This window comes from Erithacus rubecula (assembly GCF_903797595.1).
Source record: "Erithacus rubecula genome assembly, chromosome: 5".
Lineage (NCBI taxonomy): Eukaryota > Metazoa > Chordata > Aves > Passeriformes > Muscicapidae > Erithacus > Erithacus rubecula.
In genome coordinates this window covers 56,269,782-56,288,976 of record NC_136687.1, presented here as the reverse complement: position 1 = coordinate 56,288,976, position 19,195 = coordinate 56,269,782, and the positions used below count along the sequence as shown (strand labels likewise).

The 19,195-nt window shown below is 39.5% G+C and overlaps 1 protein-coding gene across 1 annotated transcript; it reads right to left on the bottom strand.

Moving 5' to 3' along the window:
- Positions 1 to 2,102: 2,102 nt before the first annotated feature.
- Positions 2,103 to 11,722, bottom strand: TMEM184C (transmembrane protein 184C). The gene is made up of 10 exons (XM_079305948.1): positions 11,402 to 11,722; positions 9,561 to 9,691; positions 9,427 to 9,463; positions 8,488 to 8,693; positions 7,665 to 7,739; positions 6,802 to 6,895; positions 5,752 to 5,864; positions 4,966 to 5,065; positions 4,339 to 4,510; positions 2,103 to 3,915 (listed from the first exon to the last, which is right to left on the bottom strand). The coding sequence occupies exons 1-10, from the start codon at positions 11,516 to 11,518 to the stop codon at positions 3,623 to 3,625; spliced, it is 1,338 nt and encodes a 445-aa protein (XP_079162074.1). The 5' UTR covers positions 11,519 to 11,722; the 3' UTR covers positions 2,103 to 3,622.
- Positions 11,723 to 19,195: the final 7,473 nt, after the last annotated feature.

Genomic DNA, 19,195 nt, shown 5'->3' with positions numbered 1-19,195 from the left:
TGGCTTGTGTAGTGCTGCAGTAGGACAGAGTTCTGTTACCAGGTCAGCTGTTGTGAGGGGGAAAAAAGCATCCAGGCACCTGGACCAGCAGTAAACAGCTGTGGCTGTTTGGGATAGAGTCCTTGTTTCTCAGACTGTGATTCCAGTTCTCAGTTGCCAGAGCCTCCTACATCAGCCTTTGGAGATGTTACCCATGTGGGAGGACTGAGGAGCATTCCAGCTGCAGTTATCACAAATCAGTGCTGCACACAGAGCATTCTAAAAAGCTGTGGAGGAGTGCTGTTGGGTAACTCAAGCTATATAATGGAAGGTAAAACTGGTAAACTTTTTAGAATCCTCCAGAGATTTTTTCTGGGAATACAATGGGCATTAACTTGTCTGTAGAAAGTTGTATAAAATACATCTGTCACTGCAGTGCTCCTGACTATCTACAGCATTACATCTTGGTATAATGGAGATACCCAGTTTCTTCTATTAAATTTGTATACAAGTGGAAGACCAATAAAAGCTTTGAACTTAGCACTGATTCTACCTCTGCAGAGAAGTGGAAGACTGTTAGCAAGACTTTTCTGTAGCTAAGCTTCTCTTTACTGTGCAGTTTCTTCAATGGAGAAGAGGCAGTTTCTGTGATCTTTCCTCACCAGCAGCCTGTATAAAGAGCCATCCAAAAATGATTCTTCTAGAAGTTCTGGGCCTGCAGAAGTCATTATATTCTCTTCATTAGACCAAACCTTTCAGATAGTTTAACTTATTTCTATCAATTTCTATTTATTCTATCAAGTTTGCTCAGTTTAACTTAAGGGATTGTTAGAGCTGGGGTTGTCCCAGCCTCAGCTGAACCTGCACCTGATAAATTGCTGTAATAAAGCTCCTTTTGGAGCTTTTATTACCTTTTGGAAGGGTGGAGGAAACATCTCCATTTTATTTTTTTTCCAAGGCAGAGGCACAAAGTCATGTTTTCTGAAGATAAAGTAACTAGATACTGTTCTTTATCGAAGGGGTACAATGTATAATAAAATGCAAGTCAATTAGAGTAGGACAGAAGCTTTTGATGCTACTTAAAAACCAGTTTTCTTCTAGAAAAGGTTTCTTGTTTAGGTTTCTTGTGCAGGAAGACCTCTGATAAATACAAAAACCTTAGAGTGAGTTAAGTATATTTATTAAGATTTTAGTAATTAAGATGAAAGCAAAATTACTTCAAGACAAATGAAAGACATTCTAGTTCCCCAGAGTAAGGCAAGAGCAATCCTCAAGACTTCTGATTAAAAAACTTGGGAGGAAATTTGGCATAAAACAGCAGAGGAATAAATACAGTTAAGAGGAAATGAACTGTTTGCAAATGAACCTTTCATATAATCGTGATGATAGGTTATGCTGTGGAGTACTGTGGTAGTGTTTTTCAAAAGACAGGGTAGGTATCATTGCAAGATTTCTGTTTATTTTTTAAATTCAACAGCAGTCTCTAGGGAAAGGTATGATCCTATAAGCTACTGCAATTTAAAAAATATTCTTCTAGAAATTAAAAAAAAAGCAGGAATATTATATAGTGCAAATAGAATAACTGACTAATAATAAAATAACTTAGTAGCTTTCAAGAAATACTCTGAAGGTAATCAAAACACTAAAATAGCTATTCAGGTCCCCTCTGAACCTTAGTTTTACACCAGATGTAACTTCAAGTATTAAAAAAAAAAATTATTCAGAGTGAGGTTTTTGAAGAGCTGGAGCACAGTAGCTGCTCTGCTTGCAGCAGCCCTGCTCCCTCAGATACTACTCCTACCCCTGCCCCTTTCTACCTGTATAAATGCAGGAAATGAGGTTATTTCTGGTAGTGGCTGCAGTGGGCACTCAGGTCCTAATGCAGTGTGAACCTGCAAGGCTATGACATGCATAGTGTGATACTTGGGATCAAGCATGGATTAGATTCTGATTCTTCATAGGCCCAAACAAGAATTCCCTTTACAGTACAAGCCATGATATACTGAAAGCACAGACTTGCAGTAGTTTTACTTAAGAGCCTTTTTTTCCATGAGGACAGTTATAGTCACGTGTCATTCACACTCTTAAATTACTGTAGCAGTAAATCAAATTGATAGAAGGTGAACAGTTTAAATAAAATCTTTAATTGCTTATTTACAACAAAGGCAATGAATTGGCAAATTGAAAATCATGATTTTTACTTTCTCACTAACTTCAGATATAGCAAGTACATACTCAGCTAGAAAATATGCAGCCTAGTGAGTAAGGCGCAATATTTACATCACACTAGTACTGCAAAAAAAGCACTTAAGATGAATTTACTGACAGCCAGAAGTTAAACATTTATCCTGGAAATGCTAACAATGCTGAAAAAGAAACCTAAGATCTTGTCATTTAAAAAGTAGTGCTCTACTGGTTTGGTTGTTTGTCAAGATTGCAAACATGCAATAATAGTAAAAATCTGATAATGGGATAAAAACAATACCTCTCTGACATTGTCAGTTTTTGCAAAATAGCATTTTTATACAAGTGTACTGCTTCTTGGGCTGAAGTCTAGTCCTAGTAACTCCAGTATTAAACTAGCTACATAGTTTTACCTCAGCAAAGGTCTTCTCTGGGGGAAAAAACAGCTATTACATTTGAATCCAGGCTATACTAGAAGCATAATACAATCACACAGACACAAATTTAAGAACACAAATTACTACAGACACAAGATATCCTGCTTTAACAGCTTAAAAAAACTTAAGTGTTAAAGAACTTATTGCAGCCCAAAATAAAGAAATCAGTTTTGTTTTCTACTTCCTTTTCAATATCCTTCATTCCCCCTCCACGTATTTTAAGTAGTAACCATTATTCTTATTTTGGAAGGCTAGGGAAAAGAATAGTCAAGGTAAAGTATTAATCCAAAACTTACCATCCTGGCTGTCTCTTCTGGACATAAAAGACTTACAAACTATGAGCCTCAAGGACAACAGATACACCAACCATATGATCTGGGCATGGACTTTGAGAGCAAGGCCTGCAGGGAATGTTTTCTCTGTAGAGGTTCTTTACTAATGCTTGGTAGTAAAGCTTGGTAAAGCTATCTTCATGAAGGGACTTTACTTAGCTATGTAGGAATGGGAAGAAGGTGGCATCTGTACAGAAGCTATCATTTCACCCCACACTCCATTCAGCATTGGGTATGGGAGTTAACCATCATTAAGACAAGCCAAGTTAACACAAACAGCTTTTGCTACTGCTCTCCTTAAATTACATTCTTGAAATTAGGCTTTCCCATTGCTAATAGTACTTGCACTTCATTTTTAGATGAGCAGAGAATCTGTTTCAAATGTCTCTTTTGCACTAATCAAGTCCATTGTAATTTTGATATGATGTGGAAGCATTTAGCAGTTTAGGAGATGATGCTTAAATTTATGCAGAAACCTTTACAGTGTGCGTGTTTCATATCCATGGGGTACTCACAGATGCTCACATCCATTATAGATTCAGATGTCAGTTACAGCCATACCATGTCCTCTTCCTGTCCATGCAGCAGCTTTCCCAAACTTTCCAACTTTCATCCTTAATAGTACATGTTAACAGGACACATGATGCAAGTATGTCATGACTCCTTGACACATTCAAAGAAAAGGAGAGTTTAACTTTTACCCGAAGCTTTCTCTGCTAAGTTGTTCTCTAGTTCAGGTGATTCCTCAGCATCCTGACTGGCAGAAGGGTTAAAAATCCCATCGACTGCAGGGGCTGTTGTCGGTGTTGTGAGAGGGGTCACAGTGTGTCCAAACCCCTGATAGTGACCCATGGGTGAAGATGGCATTGAAGAAGCATCAGAAATTGGGTCTTGAGTAGATGAAGACAGTAAACTGGTATGCTCATTTTGTTCATGATCCTCAGCAAAAAACATTTTCCTTGGCTGGCCCAAAACTGTCCTCCCTAGAATTATGCAAAATGAAAAGATTTTTTAATCCTTGCAACACCAGTCTTTGAACATATCAACTCTAAAACAGTCATGTTAAACTAGAAGATGAGTTTTTGCTTTGTATTGGTTTTACATGGGCATTGTTAGTTTTATTAAAGAAAAGTAGGTCTTTCCATTTAAGAGAAAAATAAAAGTACTTCTTCTACTTACCTAACCTTTTCTTTTTAAAATAAAAATTAAAACTAGACTCTAAATCAGTCAGGAATTCTGGGAAAAAAAAGTGCCAGATAAACCAAGAAATCCTCTAGGGATGCAGCTGCCACTGACTGGGCAACAGAATGTTCTCAGGCTACTTTAAAGGCAGGCAATAGTGTCACATGAAGCTGGAAATACAGATGCTGTTGATAAGATTGTACAAATCTTGTCTGTTAACTTACCCACATTTCGAACCTGTTCAGAGATATCTGCCCTTAGATCAGAAATATCCCACATTGCAAGGAAGGAGTCAAAGCATGAGCCTTCTTCAGCTTCTTGAACATAAGGTTTATAGGAAAAACTGTAGTGATGTGCAATAGCAGCCAGAAACATCTCCACACAAATGATAAAATCCTGCAATGACAGAGAAACTGACTTAATCATTCATAACTGAAGAAAAATAGTTCTGGGTTTCTTCTACAACTGAAAGGCTGCAATTGCCCTGGGATATTGACATCAGCTGCTTTTCCACCAGGATATTCTTGGCAGTTTTCAGAGAGCCATACATACAGGACTTGACTTAGATAATTTAACAAGCAGCAGCTCTACAATGAATACCTGCAAGAAGAAATGCAAGGCTATCCAGACATATTTCACTGGGGCACATTCCTTCTGGCCAAGACATGGCTATAGAAGTGTTGTGCATAAAACTCACATGGGCTCATTGGCTGAAACTCAGGCAAGCTTAGAATAAATCATTACTAATCAAGCCTGTGTTAATTGCAGTGAGTATGATAATATTTCCTTGAGATCAGCTATGTCATCTTACATATAACCATTCCTCCCCAGAAATAACCATCTGCTCCTACCTGTAAGCCTGTAGCCACAGCTTCCACACTCTGCCAATCCCAGGTGTGTTTCTCAGAAATAACACCAACTTTTACCAGCAATGCAATGAGCACAGCCTGCCTATAAAGAGAAATTATTATAGAAAGTTTGTATTAGAATTGCAACAGTAGTGCCAAAAATCTGCAAGCAAATCCAGTCATATATACAAAGAGGAAGAATCTTTAAAAAACCACTTTTCTGTTTATACACTTAGATTTTAAGAGGAGGAAACAAATAAACATGACAAGAGATGTCACTCATGCCTGACCCTAAAGACCAAAAGAACAAACAGAGAACCAAAGCAGAGTTTCTTGTTCCAGTCAGTCATTAGAACAAGTTGCTTCTCTTTCAGGATGTTGCTGTAGCTCAGAAAGTAATGCTCTGATAGTCAAATACACTCCCTCATTAGCAGCCAAGTGTAAGCAATGCTCAAACAGCAATTTTTATTTAAGTAACAGTAACTTTGTTTGAAAAAGTAATTTTTTTTTTACTTTTAAAAGGAAAAAAAATACTTTTGAAATAACTGCAAGTGAAGATTCTAAAATAAGTTACATTCTTGAGAATCACCTTACAAGTCTAAAAAATAATCTTATGTGAACAAGACTGCTCTCTCCAACATATTAGTACCCTCTTCCCTTCACTGCAGCTCACTAAGATTATGGGTAGATCTTTTAAGGCCTCTAACCTCAGCCTAACAAATCCAGCCTTTTTAGCTCTTTTATGATCCACCCTGAGAGCAAGAAACAAGGAGTAAAAGATCCACTTACCAGAAAGAAACAAAAACTACCATCTTCACACAAAGGAACTTGCCAACAGGCTGGATAGGGTTCAGTTCCTCACGCAGTACTTTATAAAACAGCACCAGACAATACATGGCAAACTGACAAGGAAAAGAAAATGAATGAAAGCTTTCAAATCCTTGTCTATTTCATGAGGGAGTTGTGTTACACCATCTCTGCAGTTAAAATGTATCATAGTATGATAGCATTTTAAGGTTGTAACCGGTTTTTTTTAAAAAGAGACTTTGGTTTTTTGGAATCTTTGCCTTTCTGTTTTCAAGCACATCTTTTTGTTTTCATTCTTGAAATTCCTCTAATTTCAACCAGGACACAGACTGGGACTGCTGTCACATCAGAAAGCAATTACAGCTCCTTCTGTGCCAGTCACCCATCAAATACAGGGGTGGCAGTAAGAGGAGGACAGAACTTCCAAATGATCCCAGTTGTTATGCTGTTCTGACTCCTGCTGCTGTTGCCAAGAGAAATAAAACCAATCCACGGACTCCTAAATAAAACTCTCAATTTTAGGGGCTGACATCTTACCCTGACATTATCTAACAGCTGACCCAACAAGAAAAGGTGTTAGGCAGGCCCAACTCTCAGCACTGCACACACCATTTTCATTTTTTCCTGTGAATGTTATCACCATTTTTAACATTGAATTTTTAACATATTTATTCTTCGTATGAGTGCTGGGAGCAAACTGTGGGGACAAGTGGAGTCACCTCTTACCAGAGAGGGGCAAGTCTGAAGCTCTAATGCCTGGGCCATACCACCTCACACATCAAATAATTTGGGGTAGAAAGGTGCTTGCTTTAGGGAGCTTCATAGTAAAAATAATGAAAGTTTTTGATTATCTGGTTTTACAGTGTTTTTCATACATAAAATTTATCAGACAGCAATTTTGACTTACAATGGAAAATATTCAACCTGTAAGAATTATCAGACATGAACACAATCACTGCCAACAGTTCACACAGAAGATGCATGTAATACTGATGAATTCAAAGAGCAGAAAGATGTACTCCTGATACTCACTAGTTGTGACATGTTGTTAAGTATAACCAGGTAAGTCCATGCATTGTTGAAGCTGAAGTTTCCTTCATCATACACTCCCACTAGTTCACAAATTCTGGAAGAATTTTTAGAATTAATCACTATGGAGCAACAGATCACTTCCTTCAAATGTTACATCTTCACTGTATCAATCAACCATTAGAATTCACAACCTCTTCTGGTGTTCAAATATAGGCACCGGGGCCTGCACAAGAGTCAGTTTCCAACAGCTCAAATATACATATAAATATAAAAAATATAGAAATATTTATATGGATACTCAGTGTGAGTAGCAACTTTTTCCACAGTCCCACAGAATTAACAGTAATGACTATTAATGCAAAGCTCATGAAAACAAGCTTTCAGCAGCATCATTTATGACTGCCTGCTGTTCCTTTACAAACACAGGCTCTATGATATGAAGGTACACAGTCAAGCTTATCTGATGCAAAGTTTAAAACAATTTTAAAAGTTACATGAATTCTACCTTGAAAAATACTCAAGTGTTGAAGTAGATGAAAAAAGGGAGGAGGAAAAAAGAACCTAAAAATTAAGAGATCACAAAAATGCATTTCCCACCCCAAAATAATACTTCACATTCTATCCCACTGATTATAGCAGCTGGCATTAAGTATTTATGATTTCGATTCTGCAAATAGTCATTTGCTATAGAGAAGTCATAAAGAAATCATAGGTTGATTCAAATTGTTGGGACCCATTTAGCATGTAACACAAGTCTATTTTCAAACTGCCTTGATCCAATACAAAGGGCATGAAAATTCTTTCCAGTGTAACTCATAATCATATCCTTAAGATCAATATTAATTATTTATCAGTGTACTTACAAAGCAATAATGGTAGTAAATGGTCTGACAACAGTGTACTGCAAAACACCCAGTTTACATCTAAATAATAAAACTCTGAAAAAGAAACACAAAATTCATTGTGCAAGGATTGAAACACAATTCACTTATGGAAGATTCCCATTCTCAGTAGATTTACTAAGATAAATTTTAATTTTATGATAATTTCAACTTCTGCATCCAGGACTTAAGATGTTACAGTATACAGTGTGTACACACAAAACACACAAAACAGCTGGATTTTTACAGACACATTACAGGAAATATTAAATTATTCCCTTATTTTAGCCATGAAAAGCTTCTGGCTGGGCTAAACAAAGAGAATGCAATTTTTGCTGGTTTTAAAGATTTAAGAAAAGCTATGAATCTAAATGTAAGAGATTTAAAAATCCTAATAATTGCCCTAAACACTTAAGAGAGCCACAGCTCTTTGCCCACTATGGCAAACTGTATAAAGAAGCTGTGACCACTGACGTCCACCTTCGCCTCCCCTCACCCCAAACAGCTTTATCAGAATCTCTTAAGACAGAGAAAGAGATTTTATTCATTTAAGCATTCAGAAATAAACAGTTTAGGTGCATAAGGCCTTTCACTCTTCACCTGAAGTAAAAACAACAGACTATCCATGTGAAGTTTGTGTCCAAGTCACAGGATGTTTTATAGCTCAACTATCCACAGCGGATCAAACACATACAAACCATAAACTGACTCTGTCAAGCAGCAAAAGTTATGCTGCTAATATGAAAACAAAATGTTTGGATCTGCCTACACAGCCTAAAGCTTGAAGATGCCATCATATACTCACTCTCCCATAGCCCAGGATGGACAGCAACAGAGAGGGGGCAGATGCCTCTGCTGATCTTTCGCTTCGATGATTAACACGAGGTTTGGGTACCGGTTGGTTAAGTAATTTGAAAGAAAAACCATAAAGTTATAGATGACATAAGCTTCATAGCATTCTCGACATGTATCCACATATATTGCAATCTTGGGGTATTTCAAAGCTATCCACTGCAAGAAGAGAGGTACACAAAAGGTTACATGTAAGGAAGACAAAAGGGATTCACACAACACTGGTTCAGCAAGCTCTTGAACCAGCAGGCACTGATCACACTGGGAGCACTGGGCTAAGGGGAGGGCAATGCTACAGCTACAAAATAACACACACAGAACTTCAGATTCCACATGTAGTAGTAGCCAATTTTCTGAGTTTTGCACTAAAAATTAATTTTTTTCTTTTTAGTGAAACTGTGGTTAGTTCAGGTAGCAGAGCTCTCAGTTTCTGAGTATCACACTGCTGTTGCACTCTGCAAAGGGTATTATCCTTTGTCCCCTGAACCAGAAAGGAATCATTTTATCACTAAGCATAACTCAGGAAAGAATTCTAGTAGTAAGCCTAACTTGGGTAAGGAAGGTACAGCTGAATTTTGAGTCAGTACTTGGATCAGACCAGTTTCCATTTCTGCTATTAAGATGGAAGAGCTAAAAGAAGACTCCTGTCTCCACATCCATCACAAAGAATACTCAAGGACAGAGTTAAGAAAAGTTATCAAGAGCAACCCCAAATCCCCAGAAGAAGAATGTGGAGTGAACTATGCTTCTGACATACTCCATAAACAGGAATGCCCAGAAGTTTCTAGGACTAGCCCTCCCCATGCAGCACAGTTTCTGCCATGACACTGTTTTCCCTCACTCCACAACAAAAAGAATTTGATTGAGCTGGTAACAGTAAGAGAACACTTACACTGTCTAAACTGTAAATTGGCACCATCCATAGAATCCTGTTACAACAACAAAAGAACATTTTATATTACTAAAAGTATTCCTAGTCTGAATTAAATCCAATATTTGTAGCATAGGTAAAACGTGAATTATTACCTTATTATTGGTTTCTGCAATTCAGGTTGAGTATAATGGACTAAGTGTTGTAGTATCCCCCAGAGAGATATTGGTATAGTCATGAGCAGAAATATCCCAGCGATAAACCATGCCTTGGTATGAATTCCAACCTTGCAAGATCAAAGTTTCAGTCTTAATACAGCCAAGTATTTACAAGCACACAAAACATTCCAAAAAAAGACAGTAATGCCCAGTACTTAATTTACTGAAACCCACTGCAGATTCCTTTCTTTATGTAAGGAACTTATCTTGATTCAATGCTGCATTGTAAAGTTTCTGAAAACCTGTGGATTTGAAGACTTTTTAGCTTTATAATCAAGTTCCAAATAGTAATCAATTAGTTTTTATTTAACCAACTGAAACAGACTTGCATGTAGATACATAAAACCACAATGTCTGCTAAAACACAGGGCTGAAATTTTAAATCAAAGCTCTCTGAAAAACAACTAATAATCCTCAGTACCAAAACCTGATAAACACAGAAGACTCTTCTCAGTTTCCTTTGATGAGAATCTTTTCTCTGATCCCTACTTTACATCAACATGCCATGTCTCTTGTTGTTTTCCAGTTTTACTTCTGATCAGTTTCTCTACAAGTATCAAACTTAATGGTATAAACTTGGATATAAACATCTATTATGCTGAACATGCATTATGCATCAGAACAGGAATTCAAACCTGAAAATTTTAAACACATTCAAGAGATCTTACTGTCATTAAGTCCTGAAAATTATACACTGAAAAAGCCCACCTCCAGAGGCAGAGACCTCTATCACATTGAACAATACATGTATTTTAAAGTTAAAATTTTACTTCTTGTTAGACAGGTGATGCAATTGTATGTGTGTGTAATTCACACACCACAGTTATGGTACTACCAGCATGAAAGAGGAGCTTCTCTATCTGTAAAGATGCTCTACTAAATTCTCCCAAAGCAGACAGAAATACCTTTATGAATGTCAGCATTAGGACTAAGTTTCAAAATCTAAGTTTTGGGATGAACTTATGGAGAGAGACAGACTTTTCTTGGTGGTGCCTGACAATAGGACAAGAGGCAATGGGCAGAAACTGATGCCCAGAAGTTCCACCTGACCATGAAGAACAACTTCTTTACTGAGCAGTGACCACACACTGGAACAGACTGACCAGAGGGTGTGGAGTCTCCCCTGCTCAGATATTCAAGAACAGCCTGGACACAATCCTGTGCCATGTGCTCTGGGATGACCCTGCTTGAGCAGGGAACAAATGACCCAGTGTGGTCCCCTCCAACCTGATCTATTCTGTCGCTCTGTTCGAATTTCTTCAGAATAGTACCAACTGTTCAAACCCAACTATCATGGAAACAGAAGGGAAGAAACACTGCCCTGTTCCTTTGACGTTCACTAGTGCTTTAACAGCAGGACAAATGTGTCCAGCAGCACCACGGCACTCCTGCAGACAGAACGGGTCAGGTTGGAGGGACCACACTGGGTCACCTGGCCCAACCTCCCTGCTCAGGCAGGGTCATCCCAGAGCACATGGCACAGGATTGTGTCCAGGCTGTTCTTGAATATCTGAGCAGGGGAGACTCCACACCCTCTGGTCAGTCTGTTCCAGTGTGTGGTCACTGCTCAGTAAAGAAGTTCTTCCTCATATTCAGGTGGAACTTCCTGTGCATCAGTTTCTGCCCATTGCCTCTTGTCCTGTTGCCCAGCAGCACGGAGCAGAGCCTGGTTCATGCTCCTGGCACCCCTGATTTCGATACTTTTACACACAGATGCGGTAACACCCTGCCCTGCCGGGGCCGAGCCCGCTGCCCGCGGCCCCGGCCGCGCCCCTCACCTCCAGCTTCTGCAGCTCCCACACGCACAGCGGCACCACCACCAGCAGCCCCACGATGTAGAGCAGCACCACGAGCGGCCGGATCCATCGCCGCCAGTTCCCGCAGGTGCACGGCATGGCCGCGGTGCCGCCGCCAGCGCTCCTCGCACCGACCTCAGCGGGCCGGCAGCCCCTGCGGAGTGCGCATCACCGGCAGGGCCGCCGCCTCAGCTCCGGGGCTCGGCTCCGTATCCCGGCAGCGCAAATCTGTATTTCGGCCGCTCCGTACCGCAGCTCGGCCCCGTCCCGCCCCGGCGCTCCCAGCCCAGCCCAGCCCTGCCCCGCTCACGCCCCCGCGGCGCTTCCGCCCGGCACCGCTTCCGGCTGCCCGCCCCTCCCCGCTGGCCTCTCTGATTGGCTTCTCGCCCTGCCCATCACCTCTGCCCCGCCCACCGGGGGCAGCCGGGGGGACCCGTGCCCCCCCCCAGCTCCGGGAGGGTTGGTGTGTTCCACCCGCCCCCCTCGCCGCCGGCAGTGGGCTGTGCCGCGCTCCATTGCTGAGGGAATGGGCGTGAGGGGGTGCGGGCAATGGCAGCGCTGGCGCTCCCACTGCGCTGCTCAGCACGGCTCCTGCCCTCACACACTCCCCTGGGAGCCGCCCGGGGGACGCGGTGAGCCGTGCCCTGGAGAGCCGCGCCTCACAGTGCTAGGGGTGATTGCGACATAGCCGAGATGTGGAGACTCCAGCGGGCTCACAATAAGGCAAAATAGGTGTTAAACTTCAACACTGTGTTGAACTTTTATTTTTATGTTTCGGAAGTGCCGTGTAAAAGCTGCTAAATTTCCATCTGAGCCGTTAGCAGTCAGTGGCAGACGCAGGCCCTCAGGCGAGGAGCCGAGTTGGGACCGCAGGTGATAACGCTGCCCAATGTCCCAGGAGCTGCAGCTCCAAATCCTTCCAATATTTTACTTTGAGGCGTCGCTAAAAGGTGCTGGAAGAGCCCCCATGAATGAAGAGGTACTAAGAAACGGGAGCTGCTGTTTCTGAGGAAAAGTTTGTAATTGACATGTAAGAGAAGGGGTCAGTTTCCCCAGAGTTGGATGGGTCCTCAGTAAGCGGCTCTGTGCCGCACTAATTCCATGTCCAGAACACACATACTCTTCCTGGTTTTCAGCAAAAAACTACTGGTGAAATGTTGGTAAAAACCAAATCGACAGAGTTCCCTTTCACTAACTATGAGGGCTTCTAATACTAGAGAAAGATTAACAAAGCTACTCCCCAGAAGTCGCAGGTATCAGCTGTACTAGCAGCATTCCCTGCTGCTGGGAAGACTGATGTGAATTATTGCTGATGACAATCATTATGTACATTCTGCTGTCATAAATTTCAAATTTATTTAAAGAAGAGTTACATCGAAATATTGTAAAATGGGATTATTCCTTACCATATGGAATCGTATTAAAAATTTGCTAAATTAAAATGGCAAAGAAAATAGACTATTTTATAATTGTCTATTGGAAAACTATGTGGTATTTATTTTCCACAAATCATATCTTTATTTGTATGCCATTTGTTTCATAAATTTCATCATTTTTTGTTCATGCTTTGTATTATGAAAGTGCAGATAGATGGTGATAACCATGAAGCTACACTTGCCTGATCATAATTTCTCTGTGAGGTGGGCAGTAAGGATTAAATTCAAATTCTCATACAGTGAAAAATCAGAGATTTGCCCTCAATTACAGTGTCTTACTGTCAGCTCTTTGATATCACATCCCACAGCAAACACCTGATCAGGCCATTCTCCTCTCTGGTGCTAACTCACGCCACCAACCTCCCCAGAGCATTTTTATTTCATTTTATTAAAACTTAATGAGAGTTAAAAACTCAATTTATTTTTTTTTCCCTTTCCATCATTATTTCTGTCAGAGTGCATTCACCAGTAATAAGAAATGGATCTTTGTTGCAGAAATGCTGCCACCACATTCTGACTACTTCCTTGCTTCTTTTGGGGGATGATCATGGAAGAGAGTGGCTGAGTTTTAGATATAGAATCATCTGTAAGGAGTAATTTGGATAGTAACTTTTTTCTTTGTCACTCTGATTTGTGCATGTTAATTAGCTGGGGACTTTTTTGCTACCTCCATAGGTCCCTTCAAACCTCAACCATTCCAATAATGGCATTCATGGAAATATTTTTTTTTTTTGCTGCCATAATAATATGGTGGAAAAAGTTGCTGCTCAACGCCTCTACAATAAAATTTTTCAGCTCTGACAAAGATAATAGAAACAAATCTCTCCCATACCACATCATCAGTGGATAAAACCGCCATATAGACCATGACCACAGGTTCCTTTCAACTAAAAATTCTTTCATAAAGCATAAAAATATATTTATTTCTGGCAAATAGTATTACCTGAAGAGCACCTTTTCTCCTTTACCTATTATGTGTCCTCCTGTTGAGAGGTTAATAGATTTTTACTGAGAATTCCTTATGTTAACTGTTTAAGTTACAGCAAGAATTCCTGATCTCTGCTATGGAAACTATTCCAGAAAATGGGCAGTATTGTTGCTTAGGCTGTACCTGCTGTAACAGCCACTGTCGATGCTCATTTAGGAAATCTTTGGGGACTGAAAAAAACCCCCTCTGTTATCTCTCACCTTGCAACTACAGCTTTAAAACACAGTATATGTACCCAGCTGGAGTTGCCAGCAAAGTTGAGAGTGCTGGATTTCTCCCTTCTTTCACTCCCTTTCTCAGGAAAGAATTTTTGAGACTTGCACAGCCTTACAGGGAATGATGAACTCGCCTGTAGGTGGGGCACAGGAACTGTTTCTGGGCAGCTTTTCTTCAGCCAAATTAAGATGTTAGCACTGGCAGTAACACATCAAACCTGAGTCAGGCAGCAGAAGACCATGAAATGAAAAATGGGGATCCTTTTAACTGACTTCTGATTTTTGAGCCTTGGGAAAAGCCATATATTAATAGCAGAAAGTCTGTTTCTCTAATATTTAAACACTTCAACCATAAACAAAATACCAAAAATTTATCAGGTGATAAAATTTCTCTGGAACAACTGAAACTGATTCAAGAAGGGGAAAGAAATATGTGAACCCAAGTAGAGAAGACTCACTGCCTTTCTTCCTTTATAGTATCAGGTTCTGCTGCAGATGTGTGCTTCCTGCTGATTATTACAGATGTCCAGCAGGTAAGTGATAATAGAATAGAATAGAATAGAATAGAATAGAATAGAATAGAATAGAATAGAATAGAATAGAATAGAATAGAATAGAATAGAATAGAATAGAATAGAATAGAATAGAATAGAATAGAATAGAATTATTTCAGGTGGAAGGGACCAACAACAGTAATCTCTTTGACAACTTCACTGTTGACCAAAATTTAAAGTATGTTGTTGAAGGCCTTGTCCATATACCTCTGAAATACTGACAGGCCTGAGGCATCAACCAACTGACCAGCAATCCTGTTCCTGTGTTTCACTCCTCTCTTGGTAAAGAAATGCTTCCTGATGTCCAGTCTAAACCTGCCCTGAGGCAGCTTTGAACCATTCCCAGCTGTCCCATCACTGGATGCCAGGGAAAATAAATCAGCAGCTCCCTTTCTACTTCCCCTCTTCAGACAGCTTTAGAGATTAAGGGAGTCACCCTTCAACCTCTGTTTCTCCAGCCTACACAATCATGGAATTCTTAGGTGCTCCTCATAAGATGTCCCCCCAAACTTTCACCAAAATTCTGTGTATTTTGGTGCCTGCTAAGCACCCATTCACAAGTCTGCTTCTTTAAGAGACACACACATCACCTCATTTTATCTGTGGAGATCCATGTAATGAATATGACTACCAGAGAGTGAGAAATATGCTAAAAGGTTTTGCAGCTGTGCAAAATTGTGAACTTACCTGGGAGAAAATATCTTGAGGATTTTCCATGTGTGTATCCCCTAGTTGACAACCCTTCCCATATGAAGTAATTTAAAAATCATGAGACTAATGCTGTAATAGATGCATTTTTGATAAGTAAATAGATAGTTTTATTGATGAACCCAGTACTAAGCAATATGCATATATTACTAAGCTCATATTTCCCAGGTAAAGCTGCCCTTATAAAACTGAAGTTGTTTTTTCCTGTTGGCAGATGAAAACAAAGGAGCAAACTACACTAGTTCATTGTATGTTCTGCCTAAAACTGATGAAAGTTATGCATATTCAGAAACACATTTTTGCTTAAAAGATAGATGGAACCAATTGAAAAATCTTCTGTGTTCCTAAATTATCTCAGTTTTATTAATTGGCACATGCTTCCAAATTCCTAACTTCATTATTTGTTATTCCATATAGGGAAGGAAAAAAAGTGCATGCACTGAAGGATGCCACAGGAGTATTTATGCAGCTGTGACTGAAGTGCAGTTTAAAAGCCATGGAATAGTGTGAGTACCCACTAGGATGTGCTGTCGGCCTAAAATTGAAGGTATTTAAGAAACTGAAATTTCAAAATTCTTAAGTGTGATGTAAACATAATCCCCACAGTATTCTCATTTGGAGATTTTAAAGAAGTACAAAATGGAGGATTTTGTAAGAAAAGGTGTTTGAATGATTGGCAAATGTTCCTATCATGCAACTATCCTTAGCTGGCATACTTGAAATGAGTTTCCCAAAGGAGTGTCACAGTTATGACCATATTAAATTTATTCTATATCTAGCATTAGAACTTCCACAGTTGGAAATTTTTATTGGAAGGTATGGTCTCTGTGCTAAGACTTCCTGTATATATCACATGGGCAATAAATGTGCCACCTTTGCACCAAAAAAAACCAAATGAAATGTGTTCTATAAAGAATTCCTTGTAGTTTTGGTCTTTTTGCCTGTTGTAAATGTAAACATGTATCAAACAGTGTTCAGCTAAGGTTTTTGGATTTAATCTGCTTATTGTATTACTGGGTGTAAAACCATGCGCATTTATCAAGATGTAGAGTTCTGAAAACTGGTATGGTGGAAATATTTATTGCATCATTGCTAGAGCTTGTGGTTTGGCATTTGAGTAGTACTGGCATTTATCAGTTTTGATACTTCAGCCTAGAAATGGTTTCCTATGTAAGAATTTTCCAGCACTTGCAGTTTTACAGTGACCAACATACCCTTAAGTTTTGTCTGTAGAAAGCAGATTGATAAAATGTGCAAGAGAACTTAAGGAAGGGTCTTTTTGAACTGTTCAAACCTAGAATGTGGTATGAAGGCCTTGGTAGCTGACAGTCCTTTCATGCCAGCAACAGTTTTTGCAGGCACCCAGAATTTTAGAATTACTTCAGCCACAAAGGGGGAAAGAATCCTCCTATTAATTTTCTTCTGGATTTCCATCTTAAAAAACAAAGCAGGAGCATAAAATGTTAAAGATTCCTAAAATACTTCAGTGTCAGTGTAGTACAGACAGTGCTTCCAGTGGTAGTGATTAAGTGTTCCAATAAGCCTTTTCTTTAATTTGAGTAATTGTCTAACTGATGCATCAGGCTGGCATAGTATTTAATATGGTCTTTCCAGTCATTCCTTTCTAACTCCAGACAAAAACTAAGCTCTACTGAAAGTAAGTTTTGGTCATGTTTTCTCAGTTCTTTATCCATCAATGTTGCTAATAGTCTACTACTAGAACTGAAAAGTAGTGCTGCAAAATTTTGTGTATATTCTGAAAGATCCCAAATCCACAACATAAACCACTTTAAAAGAAAAAGGCCTTGGTCGATTAAAACCTGTCGGCAGCACAACTCTTCTTTCTGAGGAGCAAGATATTTTTTCTCCTTCTGAGAGCCATGAACTAAGTTCTAGTCTGAGAGCCAGGAATTCCTCCATTCTCATTCTGATACTGACTCTGTTGTAGCCTATGGCAATTTATCACAATTTTTTGTGTATGTAAAGTGGAAATATTTGCCCAGGGGCAATATGAAGATTAATTACTTAATATTTATAAATCATTCTGAAAATCAGCATTATGCAAATATTATGATTATTTTCTGAGCTGTGGATTCTAATCTGGGATGAAGCCCAGAAAAGGACATAAACAACTGATGCTCAAGTCATCTGGAATTTAGATGCCCTGGGTCAAAATTGCAGTACTAAAAATGTTTACACACCTGCCATGAAACCCTGGAGGTTCATTAGGTTGAGTGGAAGCACTGGCATTTTTTATTATGAGGTGCATTTTGTACTCCAGCAGTGCTCCTTCATGCTCTCAAAGGTACTTAAGTCCTAATAGGACTGAGCAGCTTTGTGGTTAACTCAGGCTAATGTCCAGCAGGTGTTCAGAAATGAGGCATTCCTCTGCATGTCTCCCTGCAGAATTCCATCCAGAAGGTGAGCTCTGAAAATGTTGGCCCCACAGTGGAAAAATATTTCCCTTCAGGCTGTAGCTCTGTGCTTAGTACAGACAGAAACATGGATGAGGTCCAGGTTCAATTCCCTTGTCTATCTCAAAGGATCCAACCCCTCCTTTGGACCATGCTTTGATCAGCAGGCAGAAGATGTTTTGGAATGTAGGAAGGATTCTCTTTTCCTCTTCAATTCTACTTTCCAAAGAAAATGCTCACTATTCACTGTCAGTGTTTCAGTCTTGCAGTTAATGGTGCTATTGGTGAAAAAGAGGAATTTCTGTGAAATTTTACAGAAAATAGAGAAATATTCACAGTTCTGGAGAAGTACAAAAATAGTTGTAGGAGATGGGACTAGAACCTAGTGCTCTTCAGTGAGTGCCTGCTTATATTAGTCTGCTCTGTAACACATGATGACTTTGTGGGTGCACCAAATGCAAAAAATGTCCTCCATGGTCTGTATAAATACCCTAGTCTCTGGATTCAGTTGTGCAGATGAAAATCAGATGGTGTGGCACTTGGCTGTGCAGTGATTTGTCTTCTTCCAGATCTGTCCCAGGTTCAGGCATAGGGATCTGTCAAATATAGAAGGACCACACTCTTCCTCCCTTTCTCTCTTGCCTTGTTTCTCTCCAGACATGTGATCAGTCCTTGAAATGAGCAGACTAGAAATAGAGTCTGAGCATGACTTTTTCTCCAGAAGTCAAAGGGAAAACTCCTTGTGAGATTAATTAAATTAGAATAGGGCTCCAAGTATTAATGGAAGAAGACTTTTTTGGAGGAGTACCCATTACCTAAAATTCCTGCACTTCTGCTCCAATTTCTCAAAACTGCTATTCTCATCAAGTCAATGCCTGCCTCAATACTTTAAAACAACTTAATTAAAAAGTGATTTTATAGTAATTTAAACTCAAATGCTTTGAGATATTGTCTGTTAAGTGACTGAAAAGACAGCTGGAAAGGAGGAAAAGAAAATAAATATGGTTTTCTTTCCAGACTACATGCATGCTTGTGCTTTTATCCTTGCAAGGGTATGTTTAGCAAACATATTTGTAACAGCTTGTGTCTATGACTAGGCAGTCATTGTGGCACAAAATTGTGAAGACAGAGTTTTCACTTGTTGAGAAATGTTGGTATAAAGCAAAGCAAAGAGTTGGAGATGTAAATGGACTTTAATTCCTGCCAACATGTGAACAGTAATGTGACTGAAATTCTTCACACAAAATAAGTTTCTAAATATCTACAGATAGATAGATAACTATTAGTGGAAAGAAACCCAGTTTTTCAATAATCAGTAAAGTCCATAAGCCCAAGTATTTTCATTCTAAACCAGCATTTTTATTTAAACGTTATGTTTTTAGAGGGTTTTTTTTCTGTGCTGCAGCCTAGAAAAAATCCATTACACAGACTGAAACCCCCTGAACTGGGCCCCTGGAAAAA